This window comes from Pieris brassicae, chromosome 10 (assembly GCF_905147105.1).
Source record: "Pieris brassicae chromosome 10, ilPieBrab1.1, whole genome shotgun sequence".
Taxonomy (NCBI): Eukaryota; Metazoa; Arthropoda; class Insecta; order Lepidoptera; family Pieridae; genus Pieris; species Pieris brassicae.
Genome location: NC_059674.1, coordinates 14,404,318 through 14,423,138, shown reverse-complemented (window position 1 = coordinate 14,423,138; position 18,821 = coordinate 14,404,318). Strand labels below are relative to the sequence as shown.

The following is an 18,821-nucleotide window of genomic DNA, read 5'->3' as shown; positions in this document are numbered from 1 at the left end:
CGCAACAGGTTAAATTAATAATAATTTCTTAAATAAATTGATCTAGTTTTAAAAAGGAATTAAATATAATATATATATATATAAATGTGTTTATTAGTTTATATAATGCATGAGAATTGAGTTTTATTTCCTCCTATTTCTATAGGCAATTTTATAGGTGACAATTGACACTTCAATCAATATCCAAATATTTATGCGTGGACATAGACTAGACAGATAACAAATGACATTGACGTCGAAAAGTAATCCTCCTTTGAGCTTTCAAGATAAAAATACTAACAAAAGGATTTATTTCAATTTTTTATATCCTTTAGTTTTTGTCTTGATCAATTGGCAAGAGATACAAGTTATACTCAAGGGTTGCTATCTTCGTTGTTGCGCGGAGGCGCCATCACTATACTGTCATCACTTGAGTAGCGTTTAAGTGTTGTTGCGCTTGCGTGACTGTAAATAAGTTATTATAGTATTATATAAATTGCCGATTTTTATAATATAGCTGAATGATTTGGTTATCCTGGAAACAGCCAAGGACACGAAATGTTTTTTTTTTCAGTTCGAACGGCTATCATCATTATCATCTATAGAAACTCATGTCAAATTTGCACCAATGAATTAAAAAGAGCTTAAATTTAAATTGAAATAATCTCATTAATATATTACCTGATACCAGGCCCCAGTTCTAATTTTCGGTATTTCTATACAAACTAACCTGTATCTAGTGCGCGGGCGTGGTGTTGGGGCCAGTCTGGGCAAACGATCTAATCCCAATCCCAAAGTCCCTCCAGACCCAGAACTTGACCCACGACCGGACCCACTTGAACTTTCGGACCAGGTCAACTCTGACATACTAGAATGGTTTTAGGAAATTTATTTTAAATCTTGATTATAACACTCCTAATAAACGTTTGCTTTTTACTAACATTTATAACTTCAGCTTTGCATCGGTCACTAGAGTGCGACAAATGCTACAAGAAAAACCCCCAACCCTGACATAATTTGACTCCAATGTACTAATTCCAAAGCAAAAAATATCATTCTGTATAGATTCATCATATTTAACTCACAAACACACAATTTAATTTTTTGTCTCTATACCTTTGCAAATAAACAAACGGGACAAAACACTATTTACAGGCTTATGACGCCTGAATTGATGGACCGAAAACACGTTAAATGAGTAATTATCAAAAATATATATTAAGAAAAACACTGTTTGAACGGATTAAAGCTAGGTATTATTATTAAAACTTATAATTATTTACATAATTCTAAATTTTAGTTTTTTTTACCGACGTTTCGCGTGCCCCAAAGTTCGGGGCAATAAATACAGATAAAACAACTTTCTCTGCAGCTGTGATACTTTTGACATTTAACACCTTTTGTCTTTAGTCACCGTGACCATGCACGCTGAAAATTAAATCTCTCACCAATTAAAAATTGAATACCTTGAGGAAATAGGTGGTAGACGATATGGAGTGTACAGATCACTGGTCTCCGTGTAAGTCGATGCATGAATTTCTTGTTGATATAATTCGTAGAGTTGACCCAAGTCAGACTGAACTCCAACGCCTGCCTCTATATTAATCAACAATAGTTAAACAACGAATGGCATACAGTTTTGTTCAAGATAATTTTGTTCCCAATGTTTTTGAATTTTTCTCCTGCATCCTAATTAGCTACTTATATGTGCATAGCATGTGTGTATGAATAAATAAATTATGATTCAATAACGCTGAGTTTCCTTTTTTCTGTTTAGTTAAGTAGTTTGTTAGCGATTAGATCGCCCGTTGTCTAATAATTTATATAAACTGATTTTAAATGAATATTTAAAGTAACGAAGTGTAACTGAATATTAAAAATTCTAGGTATTACGAGGGTAGACTCACAGTTCTAGATCCTCATCTGAGGCACGGGGTTGTTCTAACAAGGCTTAACACTCAAAATTAATCTAAGGAAAATTGCTTTTGTAACATTTTATGCCAACTCAGGAGTGAACTCAAGATTTTTAGTAATTCTTTTTTCTGATAATAAATAACAATACCTTCAAGTAGCCGTCTTTGCCTGGTAATAATCTCATCAGTGAGTCGTCTTTGGGCATCTCTCCGTTGTAAAGCCAAGTCGCGTCTCCGTAATTCATGCGCACGCGCAGCTCTTTCGCCTTGTAACGCTAGTTTATCTGCTTCCAACTCGTGAACTCTGCATACTAGGGATAGCACTTCACGCTCTGGGCCACTTGTTATGTGGGCTGGAAGTTCCTGTGAAATACTAAATCTATACTATATACTATAAAATGTATGGCTATAGACTATAGATCCAAATCGTAAAATCACTGCATGCATGTATAAACAGATGTTTTATTATGTTGGTTGGTTACAATATAATGTTTTCGTCATATATTTTTTTTGTTTAATCCGTGTAATTTTAATTCTGTTTGAAACATTCTCAGTTTTGTATGAATTTTGATACTAAGTTTACATCACTATCGGGAATATTCGTGAGAAAACTTTATTAATAATTTTAGGTACATATATGTTAAAAATCTAATACAATTTATAGAACTTAAAATAAGGTATAATTTAAAAAAGTCATATTATTTTATAAACTTATATTTTCTAACTGGGACGGCCACGGAAACGGTTCTACCTTTTCCAACTGGGCCCCGCGAAGCCTGACTTGTTCTAAAAGCCTCTCAACTCGATCCCTTTCGGACCTTGCGGCTTCTTGCTCTCTTTCAACCGCCGCTAGTTCTACCCACGCTTGTTCCACCGCTACTTCCGCTTCCGCCCGCTCGCTGTTCCCGCTTGGCATCCCCGTCACACCTCTCATGAATTCATTTACACTTTAGAATATAAATTATCTAACAGTGGTACAAATAAACGTGGTATAAAATGTTAAAATAAAATAATAATAATCAAAATGCCTACTTATAAACCCGGAATAACTTATACCTAGTATAACGTCAGCGTAACTGTTCTTACTAGCGTTACTCCAGCCCATTATAACTATTACGAATATAAGATTCGAATAAGTTTTTATTTGTGCCACTGTAAATTATTAAAAATATCGTCGAAGGTAGTGTTCTCTTGCCTCAGACGCCAAGTTTCTTTGGGTAGTTGCGCCAGCGCAATACGTACACACATATATGTATATATACTGGATTAAAAATTTCAATAATTCATAAAAATAAATAAAGGAACCTATTACACCGTCATAAACAGACATTTTTAAATTCAGCAATTTATAATTTTATATAAACTACAAAAAAGAGAGTTTATCATTATCATGGTATCTTGAGAAAAAGTTATTAATATTTAAATAATAATATATGAATTGTAAGTTTGAACGTATAACAATAGTTATAATAAAAAATAAAATTCAGTCATCAAAAAACATAAATATCCGAGTTCTATTGTGTTTCTTATCTCGAGTAACAATCTTGTTTTGAACGCTGTCAAATACGTCAAACTTCATATAGTTCAATAGCTCTTGAAACTCGATTTAAGTTTTGGAACTAAAATACGAGCCTAAAGTCTGAAAATAACACCTCATTTAAAGATGCTATACCTGGTCCTGGGTTCCATTGCCTGCGAAACAACAATTTCATAAAATATATACACATTCGTAATTATAATTAATAAGTAATTTACCTATAACTTTGCTGTGTGCTTAGCCGTGAACCAGTTAAACTAATAGGTTTATACAGCCTATTAAAACGAGCCTCCCAATGTGATATAGCCGCGTGCTGTCTTTCTGCATCCAACGCTAAACCTAAAAGATGACTATCGAGCTCCATAAGCCGTCTGCGCAAACGCATCTGCTGTTTGAACGTTGAAACGATTGCATCTCGTAATGATTTTAGATTTTCTGTGTTCTCTTCTTTGTCTTTGGTTTCTTCCATTCGTTGGTTATCATCTATTGTTTTACTGCGGAACATTGTTGGGTAAGAGAAATGTACGACCAAAGACAATCAAAGTGATCGTGTATATTTTTTTATATGGTCTTAATTACAAAAAACGTAGAAGCAACAAACATTTTTTTATGGCAACATAAACTAGCCATTCTAAATTCAAATCGAATTCGAAATTTAAAAACAAAAGCTGAAATTCATTCAAGGAATCGTGTCGGCTATAATCTATTGTTTACCTTGAACGGTCATCCTTCATTTTGACTTTGAGTCTCGCGATTTCTTCGCGGAGTTCATTAATCACACTGCGATACTGCGACAAGTGCATTGGAGTTTGAACTAATTCACGTTCAACCTGAAAATTATTTTTTGAAGTGAAACTTCTTATCGGCGTTGGAAATAAGAAATACGGTCACACGTTACCGTTTCCGTTACGTGCCATCATTTTCTTGTCCCTACCACGGTTCATTCGAAGAGATTCGAAGCCATTAATAACAATAATTTATAATAACGATAACAATGATAGTAATAACTGTATTACAATTAATGAAATTCTGTAATAATCTTAGTAGTAATAAGGTAAAATGAAATAATTGTATTATTTGTATGCATAATAAAAGCCCTTTGTTAAACTTTATCTCATTTAACTTTATTTAACCATTTTCGGTAAATTTGCATATAGTAGATCTATTTTCGAAAAATAAGGTCATAAAGAAGTTTCACTTCTTACGTGTGTACACTAGCACACACGCAGATATTTTTTACATTATTAACAAATTAAGTTTAACACCTAACCTCTTCTTTAATGACTTTTCCTTGGTCTTGGTTGATCAGCTAAAAGTTTCAATGAAGTAGTTGGTGGTTGTTGTGGATATGTTCAGATATATATATGTATCTGAACTGACTTTACTCGTTTAAAATCGCTTATAACTAACATAAAATTAGGGGTTGCGACGCTAACAAAAAGTAACTTGGCTTATTTAAGGTTTCATAAATCGAAATGATATCTACTTTAATACATATGTAGTCGACCTTTTGGAAATTATCCGAAACGAGAATTTTCAATTATAATTTATGAGTGAAAGTCGAAAACCTAAAGGGTCCATATTGGCTTCAAGTTCATTAACTAATATTAGGCTACATAACTTGTGTACTAAAATTATATAAAAGCATATTTAATACTTATTAAACAGTATTAAAACTAATGTGTTATTAAGGGTAAGCTGTATAAATCATAATTAAATACGATTTTTATACATTAGTCACGTGACAGAAAATGGTCACAGATTAGTCAAATCGACGAAAACATAGCATGCTTGTAAATGATGTCTTCGTCTGTCAAATCCTAATACTGTTTTGCTGAAGACTGTTTATGTCTTCGTGTAATTTTAGGATAGTCACTAATAAATACTAGGATATAGTCTTTAAAATCTTATCAAATAGCGTATAGCGTGCAAATAAACACGAGGGAAAAATATAAAATTACATTTAAAATTACAAATGAGTACGTCAATAGATTAAGGTGTTTGTATAACAACTACGAAATAAATTTTCTACCCTTCAATAATTCAAGGATAGTGCTTCGAAGCCATCAGTCATTGTGCTAATGACTTGTAAACTGAATTATTAAGTCTTTTGTCATGGGGAGGTCATTTCGACAACTGTTTTTTTAGGTTTTAATCGGTATTATTTTATAATTTCAAATTATTTTGTTTAGTGATTTATAATATAGATGTGTTCAAACACTTTGTTTCTTTTTATTTCATTTATTATCTCTTGTGCACAATACAGATTTTATCAATTTGGGGATTTTTCACGAATTTTTTTTAATTTTTTTAGTAGCATTAAAATTACCTAAAATAAAAAGCATTATAATTTATTTAAAAAAAACATTCTAATATTACCTTATTGGTAATAGTAGACGCACGTTGCGCGTAATGCAATGTAGAACGCGTTGTATCGCGATGCTCTGCTGCAGGAGAAATGTGGGCAATCATCGCCGTACGACACCGCCCGCCCAAAACCTCCCGTAAAAGACGTGTTAGCTTTGAATCCCGGTAGTTAACATATCTGTAATTTTTGTACATGTTAGGCCGTCTATGGGCAGAAAAACTGTAATCAAATTTCAGCCTTTTGTACCTTTTAACTTGGAAGTAATGTCTATTCAGAGAAAATGATGCATACGGTATACGATACATATAATACAGTAATCCGAGGATTTTCAATGGTTTTAACGGTAATAAACGTCTACTAATTAAATACAATTAATAAAAAATATATATTACGTTTGAGCCGTACCTTGCACCACCAGAAAGTGCCATGATGCAATTTCCCAGGGCAAGAAGAGAACGGTTGATATGAGCTCCTTCCAGTCTTCGAGCCTTGGTACCGGCTCGCTCAGAACCAGCAAGGTCAATGAGAAAAAGGCGGCCACGCTGTAGACCCGCTGCCACCGATTTGTTTATGGACACACTATTAAAATCAAAATATGTAGAACCAAAACTAGCAAGATACGATACAAACTACAAAGGCTAACTCTAGTAATATAAAGCCTGATAAAATGTATTGTACACAATTTAGTAGCAATAAAAAACACGTGTGTGTACTTATGTACACGCGTTAGAAGTTATATTTCTTTGGCGTAACAAGATAAAAATCTATTCAAAAATTTTATGCTACGAATTTTCTAGAAAAAGACACTAACAATAGAAAAATGGCATTTAAAAAAATCTTTTATTATAGCGCATTATCTGGTTAAATAAAGTTTATTTATATATCAAAAAATAAAATGTTGACTATAGCTAACTTCAGGGTGTCGGATTTTGTGACGGTGAGCGCGCGCAAAGAAAAATATTACTTTCATCATTTTTCCCTAACACGCCATAACTTCAAAAATAATATACATGTCAAAGTCCCTACTAAATTGTTTAAACAATCAATAATTATGTCTGTGTATTATATGTTTAATATGCAATCAATTTATTGCTCTTAAAGCATTAAATTGTGATCGAAGGCAGTCTTTCGTAAAATAATAAAAATAGTTTTTGGAAATTAATTTGAGTACCACTCCCTGTGTATCAGAAACTAAACAGTTTCTAGATCGTTAAAGCGTCTTTGTACACCTAAGAGAATCAAATAGGAATTTATAGTTATGTGACCGTTATATTAATAGGATATTAAAAACCTGAGAAGAGCATGACCCCTAGACGAATGCTGATTCGCTTGCGTCGGCTCAGCGGTCCGCGCTCGATCCCCTCTTGCCAAAAGCTCCGCCACATGGGCAGCGTCCGTAGCTCGAATCTATCAACAACTAAACCTTGTACTAGCTGTCTGGGGTTATAACCATAGATCGCTTCTCGCTCTGGGCTCCTAGGCGATTTTCTGTAAACTTAAGATCGTAAGAGAAGTATTGGGTTTAGTAGTTTAAGCGACTGTCATCGCTGAACTATGACTGTGACGCCAATGGACTTTCTCTGTGCGCATTTGACACTGGTACGGTGAAAAAAAATCTTGAGAAAACCGACATGCCTTAGACCCATAACGTCGGCGTGTGTAATAGGAAAATAGGCGATTAGCAACGAACAAATGATCACGAAACAGATACAGAAATCTAAAGTCCAGAGGTTATAGTGCCAACGTTTTTTTAAGGTAACGATAACTGATACATTTCTATATTACTACACGGAGTCACGTCAGTGATTAGTTTTTTATTATGCACATCTAAATAGATCATACATGGTAGGAGTCAACAAGGTAACTTTTAGCAGGCTCTGCGTCAGATTTACAATGTTCTATTTTTAAAATACAAACTAAAAACCAGGGTTTTCAAATGTAATGGATTATGATTTTTGTATATGTATTCTGTGAAATAAAAAATTCGCTCAGATTCTAAATTCAAAATACAATTTGTTTGCTCCTCTATACATATCTCTATACTTCTAAGAACAGCATAGAAAACCCCAGGAGCGAGCAAGAAACGGTTTTTTAGTAATAACTTCTAGGATTTTAGAAGCTCTCTATACCTCACTGAGTCCGGCTACCACGGGTGCTCCACTACCACCTTCATCCCGCAACTCCAAAGGACCCACACTGGGGTTCAGCAAGTCCCGTATGTTCTCGTTGTAAATTTCAATGTAGGACATTTTTACCTGTGGAAAACTGTTATCTTAAAGTTTCATTATGTTAATTGTGATTATTCTTTAAATATAAAAGCACACCACATAACATAATAAAATTTACAGTTTTAGTTAAAATATATGACAATGATATACATACACAAACAACACATACATTTCTTAAAAATGGAAAAGAAACAAAACAATAATAAACATAACATTAACTAAATAATTACATATATAAATATATTTCTTTATAGATTATAGTACAGTACAGTATTAGCCAAGCGTTGCTATCCCTGCTAACCCTCAGGTGTCGGTTCTTATAAGTATTAACGATATTAACGAAAAGGAAAGCAATCCAGAAGTCCTGCAGTGCCTAGGCCTCAGGGTGCCTGTTGGTTTCGTGAAGAGGCGACATCGACCGCAGTTACTATTGGTACCCTCCGCAAAAACTAACCTTAGAATAAGGGCATACATGACACAGTATATGGAAATTATTAATGAACTGCATTTATTAACAGCCGTCTAATTATCCTTTGAATAAACTGACGAAAGGTCTGCTTCATGGTCCTATGCTGTAAGAAATATTAAGTCTTTTTGTAAATATGTTTTTTCTATGTGTATATATGTATTGGTGTGTATATGATATAAATGTAAATAGTTGCCGCATTGGAGTTATCTCGAATGGTAGCCTTTTTTACTAAACAATAATAAACCTAGTATCTACCCATGCTCACACTATTTAAGCTAACAAATTCGCCTACCTTGAATTAGCATTAAGAATATTATGTGCCATTAATTTTACTATAGTTAAAACACTTTTATTATAGTTATAGTAAGTATAGTATAGTAGTATATATAACCGGAATACATTTGACTTGCCCTTAATACATTAAAGTGAAAACAAAACAGTATATGAAATTTATATTAAAAGATTTAATTGTTCACTTAAGAAACTTAAATGCTGTTTTAGGAAGAAATTACTAGGACGAACGAAACATAATAAGTAAATTTCCAAAACATATAATGAAAAACTGAAATTCAAATTACAAATAACCCCTCTTAACAATCATATTGCCCCTTATGGGACATGGGCCCCTCGTTGAGAAACACTAATCTAGCGTATGTTACATTTAAGTTGAGATCATTTAAAATACGATTAAACAAAGTATGAAAATATAAAACATTTATCCAACAAACACCTAAACGCATTAGTTTCAAAATAAACAGAACATTAGTCGCGAAAAGCAAATAGAATTTACATTTTTATTGAATTCTATGAGGCATAAATTTTGTTTGTTGAGAGCATAAATAACAATCAATATATCATAATGGCGTTGTGTTCGATGGCTGTTTGCTTATGTGCACACGGAACAACAATAATAGATGATTAGTTGTCAGGATTCTATAATATGACGCAGAGAAATGAGTATATTTATATAGAGAATATGTATATATGTACGTATTGGTCTATTATACACGTATGTACTGATATAGTTTTAATACTACGTCAAGTTTACTGAATGGAATATATGGTCTCGGCGAAAGACAGAGAAGAATTAAGTAGTCTAAAGGACGCCTTTACTCGAGAAGAGATACAACTAAGGATTGACTAGGATTAAGTTCTTAAGTGTATATTATTATATGTTCATGTATAAATAGGCTTTTTTTACTTCAGATATTTTATATGAGCCGTGTTGGCCTAGTGGCTTCAGCGTGCAATTCTCCAATGTACCGCCAAAGTGCACCAATAGATTTTCTTTCTATGTGCGCATTTAACATTCGCTCGAACGGTGAAGGAAAACATCGTGAGGTAACCGGCTTGCCTTAGACCCACAAAGTCGACGGCGTGCGTCAGGCACAGAAGGCTGATCACCTATTTGCCTATTAGTTTAACAAATGATTATAAAATAAATACAGAAATCTGAGGCTCAGACCTAAAAGAGGTTGTAGCACCAAAACCCTTAAGTTGCGCCCAAAAACAACCTTACTTTGCCCAGACGACAGAAGGAGAGGAAGTCCACCATAACCTGGTGATGGATTGGAAGATTGGAAAATACTAGCGAAGATTAGAGAAAAGTTGAATAATTTGAAGTACCTAATGACTCCTTTGGAGATCGTAGGTATACCAGTAATTAATATTTATATTTATAGACGTCTATTCAAGACTACTGCGGGTCAGAATAGATGACGGTAGCAAGTAACCTAAGTAAGGCTTTATAAATTCAAAACTGAAACAATTATCGTATGGATTCAAATAATCGTCTTCGTAAATGTAATAACATTTGATCAACAAAGACCGTGATAAATGGAACTATATGGTACAAATGTTATACCGAAATTGGTTGCATAACTAAAATTCTTTGTAAATTTACTACTATTGTTTTCTTGATTAATACAAGAATAGGCACTTTCGTGTGCCAGGTAAATGTTAATAGGATTACTATTGCTCACAAAATGGCCCTGAATATTTAACGAATATACCCTTTGCGATTCAACCATCGTGACGTCAGCAGATTGGTGAAGGCTATCTTCAGTGTGTTAACTCCGTTAATATAGTAACCGCATCGATATCTATGCCTTTTGAGTCTCGTAGTTATAATTAATAAGGTTAGATTCAGAAATGCAACTTATCCCTAACTCTGACTCTCGTACGTCATAAATGTACTTAATTTTGACATACAAGAGCATACGTACTTAGTTGTTTCAGAATCTCACCCATAGGATCCAGTTAGCCAAATCAACGTATTCTAACCTTTTGCGTAGAATATGGATATTGTACAGTTTGCCGGCCAGTAGACTTTGAAATGTGTGTTTAATTTTGTAAATATTAAATGTCAGATACATTTCTATAGTATATGTAGAGTATGTATGAACAAGCTGCACTACATAACTAAATACATCCTATGTAAGAAACTAACTTAATAAACCTTCAGACGTACCCTAACATATAAATAGAAAATATATAAGTTCGTTATGTTATACCAAGTACCTAAGGTAACAGACAGAGCTCTACGGGTATGATCAGGTGGTGGGATTATCTCAAAGCTATCGAGTAGGCTCACCACGATGATTAAGGGCTTGAAGGAATCGTCCCCACTTTAAGCGAAGCGAGATTAATACATACATACAATTATGATTACTTATTACAAGCATTCATTTTAACACGATATGTAGGCCTAATTCTTTAAAGTTACTTTTGTATAGATAGAGCAGTTATAACAAATAATAATTCAACGCTAACTGAAATCTGGAAAGCCTTTCCAGGCCTACATGTTGTGTTAAACAGGCGAATAAATCTTATAATCGCTTGCAGATCTTTTGGCAACGTGCCGACACTTTATTTAAATTGTTAACTGGAGCATTTCAGTCAAGACAAGTTTTGTACGATAAACTATATTGTTGACTCGCCTGTGATTTGCAAGTTTATAATCATTGTACTTAATGTGATATACATACCATTTATACAACTATAAAACATTTGGTATTTTGTTATTTGTGTAATAAAGAAATATATTAAAACATCTACCTATGATTAAAGATGAGAAAATTTGTTTTTATATAACTACTTAAACGTTTCTAAGTCGAAAAGTAATTGTTGGGGTCAATGAACCATCGTGGTTACAATTTATGTATTGGCTTTTATACAATCGTTACCCTGATATAATTTTCTTTTCGACCGACTTTTTGACAATGATTGTATCGCCTCACCTGCCGCTTTTGCTGTCACAGGCTGTAAAAAACTTCTCGATGACAGGCTGTGAAAACGTGCGATGCGATGCAGAAGATAATCTACATTTAACAGGCTTCTTTATTATCCGTAAGTTAATCTCAATAATAGAGGCATAAGTTCACCCGCTTTCGAAATCGAAATCTTTTATATGTCGAACTTCTAACAGCGTTTTTAGTACCAACATATGAAACATTTTGCTATACTACCCCATACATACTGTTAGCTTCTGGAATAACAAGTACTAAATAAAACTAATTTTTTCCATTTCTTTATTATTTTCAATGTTTCCTCCATGACTTGTCCACAGTTCAATAAATAAATAAATAATAAAATAATTATCTATTATTATTGTCACGTATGATATATGAACAAGCGAAGAGATCATTTTTTCAAGTGATCTTTATTAATATAAGTAATAAGTATAAGTAGTAAGTATACATATGTTACACAATTCGATTTTTATGTTAATCATGCAGCATTGACCTTGTACTCAGGGCGTCTACCCACCACCCACTGTACCACCAAAACCACAAAACTTAATCACCAGTACATACCACGCGTTCAACGAATATTGCTATCATACATTTCTAGGAAAATATATCTATTAGGCGATAGTTAAACATTTTACAAATCGATATTAAAGCAATTGAAAAGTATTCTAAGCTCCATTTATAGCTAAATCTTTGCTTGGATTTATCATTTAACTGATGTTTACCCTCGAAGAAAAGCTCATTGTAAGTCTGTGTTATCACAACTTCAAAACGCATAAAGTATATCTGCTTCAAAAAGGTTGTATTACAAAATTATTTACAAATTCAAACATATTAAATGCATATTCAAATCGCTATGAAAGTACATATTATGAAAGCTGTTACTATGTTATAAAAGGTAAGATTTATAGTATCGGTATTCGTGGGTCAAGGACTTCTCTGTGATTAATATTTTGAGCAAATAAAGAAAGCTTTTGATGTGAACTTTTACTCCATAAAATCATGTCTAATAGTTTCAACATACTACACTGAAGAAGTAGTAAAGAGTCAAATTGCAATCCTGTCAAACCATGTTAAAAAATATTAAAAAACAATATTTTTTTAATTGGAAAGGAGGCAAACTACCAGGCTGGTCACTTAATGTTATATGCTTACCGCCACCCATAGATAGACACCTGCAAATCAAGAGGATGGCAAGTGCGTGCCCCTAAGTCTTAACGGTTTGGAATTACCTGGAATGGCAGCTGGTTTTATAAAGTGGTAGAGCGTGACAAGTAGTTTCTTAAAAAGCTCTGTGTTGTGAAACGCCAGACATCAAGGTGGAACGGGTGGAATCTTAGATTTAGTCTTGACGTCTAATGATGCAATTTAAGATGCAGACAAAAGATGCCTATCGAACGAACAATGTCGATGATTCGAGACGGTCCATTATAGATGCGGTGAAAGGGAATGAGATGGATTGAGGAGCAGAGGAGCCCCCACCCAGAGGTGGGAACAGTGAACATTCTCCACGTGAGGCTAGAAGCTCAAAGCTTTATAGAGTTTCAAACGATGGCTGGAGTGAAGTTCGGTCGCGCCCCGCTGAGAGCACAAAGTTCCATAATTTTGCCTTCCTTTTCAAATGACTACGAACTTGAACGCCGCTCAATATGACGCAAAGGTATTCGCTTCAATGAAGAACTTTAAAGCAACATTTCATTCAAGCATTGACGACACCAATAATAATGTAAAAATTCATAAAATGAAACAGGCTTAAGTGGTTGAGACATGTCCACCGAATGGCAGACGACAGAGCCCCAAGGCCCTTGCTAATCCAACAACCTGCTTGCAAGAGAAATCCCGGTAGGTCAAGGACCTTGAAACAATAGGTGGTCGAAGTTGGAGAGATGAAGCACGAGATCATGGTTAGAAGGAAAAAAATATGAAAAAGCAATAAATTATCTGTAAACCCTTTATATAATACTATTATATTGGTATTTATTAGAGAGTCTATTAATAATTAAATAAGATCAAGGTTTTCTCAAATCCGTGGCACCGAAAGGAACGAGGTCAAACTTCGCGAATGTAATGAAAGTATCGACAAACATTTATTTTCTATAGAAAATCGACGGGCAATTTTAGAAGTGTACAGTGTTGCTAATTTTGTACATGTCTTCCAAGGATAGAATGATGCTTTACAATAATTAATGAAAGAAAACAGTTTTTAACCGGAATAAAGCTATGTATTATTATAAACTTATATTTATTTAAAAAGTGATTTCTTTCAATGTGTAAATGCTATATTAACAAAAGAGAATAATAAAAGATATGTTTTCTACGTTCGATGTGAATTCCTACATTAACAAACAAATAAAATAAATAACAATTAAATTTAATAAAACTCAGCCGTGATCAGTAATCTTTTATATTTAAACTAAATAATAATTAAAAATTAATAAACTGAAAAATGAAACAAATTCAAAAAGTTCGATCGTTGTGGCAGTGTACCTTTAATGCGGGCAGCATTTTCTCGCTGTGTTGCGATATTTATTAGATGAGCGACCAGCTCTGTGGTCACTGGTACTACCTACCAGGCGCCAACTACAACCTTTGATTGCACTTGCACTTAAACCTCATGGCCGACGAGTCAAAGTTGAGTAGGAAAAACCAAAGACTGGAAGACTTTTATATTTGAGCCGTTTATTATTTTCCGCTTGATCTGCGGCCTAAGCTCTTTTGCTCGTCCGAGGGAGATGATACTGGGTAACGTGTTTATATAAGTAGCATCCCATACCAAAATGCGTCTCATTATCCAAGGGATCAAAGGCATCCGGACGCTTGCCATCGTCTCTGCCGTTGGCTCCGAAATGGCTGGAACATTGACAGAGGCAAGACAGCAGCGGGACCTATGATGTCGCTGAGTGCAGCATGGCAGATAATTGACCTCACTTTTTTGAGAATGGAGGTGGTGACGTCCGAGGCTACTTCATAGCCACCGAAACACTTATGGGGAGTACATTTGGACATGCCAAAACGAAGGGAATGGGTAGTAATTCTGGGTTCAAAATGGGTGCCAGTGTTTGGCGAAAAACAACCAATTAATACCATAAAGGAAGTATCATTTATCAAAAAAGTTAAAGCAAAACCGCGTCGATTGTGCGTTTATTTTTTAGCCTACATTCTTTGGAGTGAATAGAATTTCTAGATAACTTTTTTAAATACGGTATGATTTTCCGCATTTATTTGTGCCTCGTATTCTGACACGCCAACATACAGCCAGAGAATAAAGTAATTTAATTTTGTCTTTGATGCAAGAGTAAACTTAACATGCTTCATGATTATATTATGATACATTCATTAAACTTATATAAAGGTGAAAAGTAAGTGCATGCCTTGTTACGTTATGAAAATGTAATACTTATTGATTATACTTGATAAAGGTTAACACGTTCACGCTTTTATAGTAATCTATGCGTAAACAAAATGCTCTTTAATTACGATAAATAAAAATTAGCCTGAGTGAAATATGTTTTTAATTATTTACAACAATCCTTATATTCAATAGGTATGTCCTGACATAATATAAAGCTGAAAAAAACATTATAAGAAAAGCTAAACACGTAAAACTTATGATATTTAATTTTAAAAACCTTTTAATATTACTGAAATTATTATATGAAAGAGAAAAGGTTTGATGGCAAACTGCATTGAATAGTCTTCAAAACTACGGAATAATAATTATTTCATCAGAATCCAACACTAATTATCGGTTATGAACATAGAACTATAGTTTTTTTTAAAGTTAGAGATACGTATAATAACTTTGATAATATAACACAAGATGTGATTAAAACACACTGCAGAAATTATTGTATTATTATAGTATTACAGTTTTATCCACAAAAAAATCAAATCATATAGCAGAATAGTAGAGTACATAACTAAGATTTCGGGATCGTATAGTGGAAATTCGCATAATTCAAATAATGGGATTTGTGCTTCGAAGGGCAACATTTACTGACATAAAGGACATCTTAAGCTTGTACAACGGTTAAGAGTATGTTAGAGTGTTACTCGTTTGTATGGGCCCCGCATGATACTAAATACTGTCATATGTTGGAGCGCAAACAGAATAAATTTACACGTTTTTACAGACTTTATTACAGGATTTATGCCATCAATACTTACTATCTCTTAAAATACCCACCATTATTTGTCTTAGCCTACTGAAGACAAAGACAGAGCCTCCGGAGTGTGGCGGCATTGTGTTTATTATGTATTTTTTTATAGTAATATTTTCGACATTATCATATTTGATTTAATACTGTTATGATAGTGTATATAATAATTAGCTAGCCGTGCGAAGCCTAAATATGGATATGGATTTATATGGATATATAAATTTCGGTATATCGAAAGTTGCCACACAAAATCATCAATTACGTTTAATAATAAATAAGAATACTTACCTCGAATGAATCAGGGTTCTCACTCTTGGCTATCGCGCTGAATAAATGGCTTAAGGCACGCGACATCAAACCCGTCATCGTATGCGTTTTGCCAGCCCCGGTAGCGCCATATGCAAATACAGCACCAGCTATTCCATTAAGGGTATCACCAACCAACGGAGCGCATACGGCATCGTACACTTCGTCCTAGTTTAATTTTATGTCACAATTTCCACATAAATAAATAAAACAAAGGGCACCTTTAACAGATATACACTATTACTTTCTTTACAAAATACATTATTTCATGTGTCAATTTGATAAGGCAGTCTTTCGCTGACGACTACAAATCATTTTATATTACTATTCTTATATATGTAGAATGAAAAAGATGTTTGTAATGTCCAATAGTGCCTCAGTGAAGAGACGAGTTGTAAAAAAATGCATGTTAACTAAAGACAATATTTAATAGATTAAAAATCCATATATGATTATACGCCATCCCGCCATTTTGAAAAAAAAGGCCTTTCCCAAATATTAGTTTCTTTGGTTTTGCTTTAGCCTTTACTGTTGTTCAATTATTAATTAAAATCAATAATAATATTAAGATGTAATGTGTATGTACATATTTTGTTTTTAGCAAGGTTATACCTTTGTTTTCTCTTGATGTTTTTCGTTTATTTTTTCTCGCATGTAGTTTCCCAAACTTTTACAGTTTGAAACTGGCACAAAGTTAAAGTTATTGCCATAATATAATAAAAATTTCTTTGATTATACTCACTCTTATACAATGTACATCAAAATACAATTATTTTTAAAAAGAAGACTTTAAATAATTTATGTACAATTTAAAACATTTCGCAAGCTAATAAATATGAACAGCTTTTGCTCGGTATTGAGAGTCGGAAAACCGCGTCAAAATCATTTCTTCTATAACTCGCTACTGAATTTTACGTTGCACATTAAGCAGTGTAAAGTAAATTAATTTATGTATAGCTTATGGACAACTAACATATTCGTTATTACAAAAAATCTTTTATAAAGTAATCCAGCCTTCTGGTCATTTGTTGTTCCATAAAAATAGGATTTCAACATACCTGCGTACTACTTTCGCCAAAAACTTTATCGTAGACATAATGTTTGTCATTGATGCGACGCTGTCTGAGAACATCGCGGCGACTGTCTGTCTCCTCCTCCAGAACCAGCATCTGCAAATAAATTTGTACGTTCGATTCCCGGTAGAAACTCATAGAAATTATTTTTAGTAAAGGTAAACGACGGGTCGTCGTTTCGAAATTAACATGATTTATTTTATCTAATTTTATCTAATTTTATTGTATATTGTAATATAACGTACCACTTAATTATAGACAGTTTCAAAATGTTTTAACCGACATAAAACCAAAGGAGTTATTCATTGTACGTATATTTTTATATGTATATTAATCGATACAATACATTTGCTGATTCCCTTACGTCAAAATGTATTTTGACTTATGACAATCATAATTCGTGCTGTTTCATTTTTTAATCTCTCTAAAGATCTATGGGCAACCTATTAAAAGCAATATAGTTAAAGCCTTGATCTTTTCATTATATTTTGCTGAATGATTACATAAAGTCATATGTGTTTGTAATATTTACATTGAAAGTATTTGTATGACAAAGTCTGAAAAAGTTCTAATACTAGTATTATTGTGGCAGTATTACGTTTAATACGACACCGCAAGGCGTTTGTGTGACACAAATTGAAAATTATAAGGCACATCTTAGTCAAACCTATGAAATGTATACATGCGGATTGCGAAAATGGTATAATAAGTGTTTTTTTGGTAATTCAAACACATAATTTTTGTCAGTAAAATGGCTGTATTTTATGAGCTGTAATAATTGACTGAAGGAATCCAAACTGCTTTACAATAACTTTATGAAATAGTTATTTTAACTTTTACTTTCTCCAATGCGACACTAAACCAGGTTTGTTACGCGAAAAACAATATTTTTCAAGTTTTTTTAACCAACTATACTGCTATTAATATCTTTATCATTCGCATGACATTGATTATAGTGCTTATAAATTTTGATAAAAGTTGACGTCATCGCCTATACCGTTCGTTCAACATCCACGAAACAGATATTGAAACTAATGCCAACACCTAGATGGTCGTAGGCCCAAAGGTTTTTTTTACGATTGGAAAGGTCACATGTGAATAATTAACAACTTGCAGTAATAACAATTAGTTTTTTTATTCAATAACCTGTAAGACAACTACCGGTCCTGTTAAATATTTTTTTAAATAATTTTACGCGAAAGTGAGTGAAAACGTCCTGCGTATTACTGATATAGACCAGACGCACTATCTGATAGAAACTAATCTCAGCCAATAGCGTTCGTTTCGTAGGTGAGTTGCCAGCAATTTTTCAGTTAAGATTCATAGCCGACGAAATATAAATGTTGAGAGGCACTAGTTATCTCTCGGGATTTGAGAAACGAAAGTCTTACTGAGCGCTAGGTCTTAAGACTCAGAGCCGAGAAACGCGCGATCTATGACTACCGTATGTCAAAATCTATTCGATTTATGACCTAAGTCTCTGTTCTGAATCCAACCCTTCAAGTTATACCTTCGTATTTTTATATTTTTCAAAGAC

The 18,821-nt window shown here is 33.5% G+C and overlaps 1 protein-coding gene across 1 annotated transcript; it reads right to left on the bottom strand.

Annotated features, from left to right (window-relative positions):
- Positions 1 to 5: 5 nt before the first annotated feature.
- Positions 6 to 17,605, bottom strand: LOC123715796 (kinesin-like protein KIF19). Its single transcript, XM_045671106.1, has 14 exons — positions 17,530 to 17,605; positions 17,270 to 17,380; positions 16,194 to 16,379; positions 7,927 to 8,052; positions 7,089 to 7,204; positions 6,203 to 6,376; positions 5,809 to 5,974; positions 4,144 to 4,259; positions 3,648 to 3,923; positions 2,644 to 2,821; positions 2,042 to 2,255; positions 1,446 to 1,575; positions 710 to 847; positions 6 to 444 (listed from the first exon to the last, which is right to left on the bottom strand). The coding sequence occupies exons 2-14, from the start codon at positions 17,378 to 17,380 to the stop codon at positions 354 to 356; spliced, it is 2,022 nt and encodes a 673-aa protein (XP_045527062.1). The 5' UTR covers positions 17,530 to 17,605; the 3' UTR covers positions 6 to 353.
- Between the last annotated feature and the right edge of the window lie 1,216 nt (positions 17,606 to 18,821).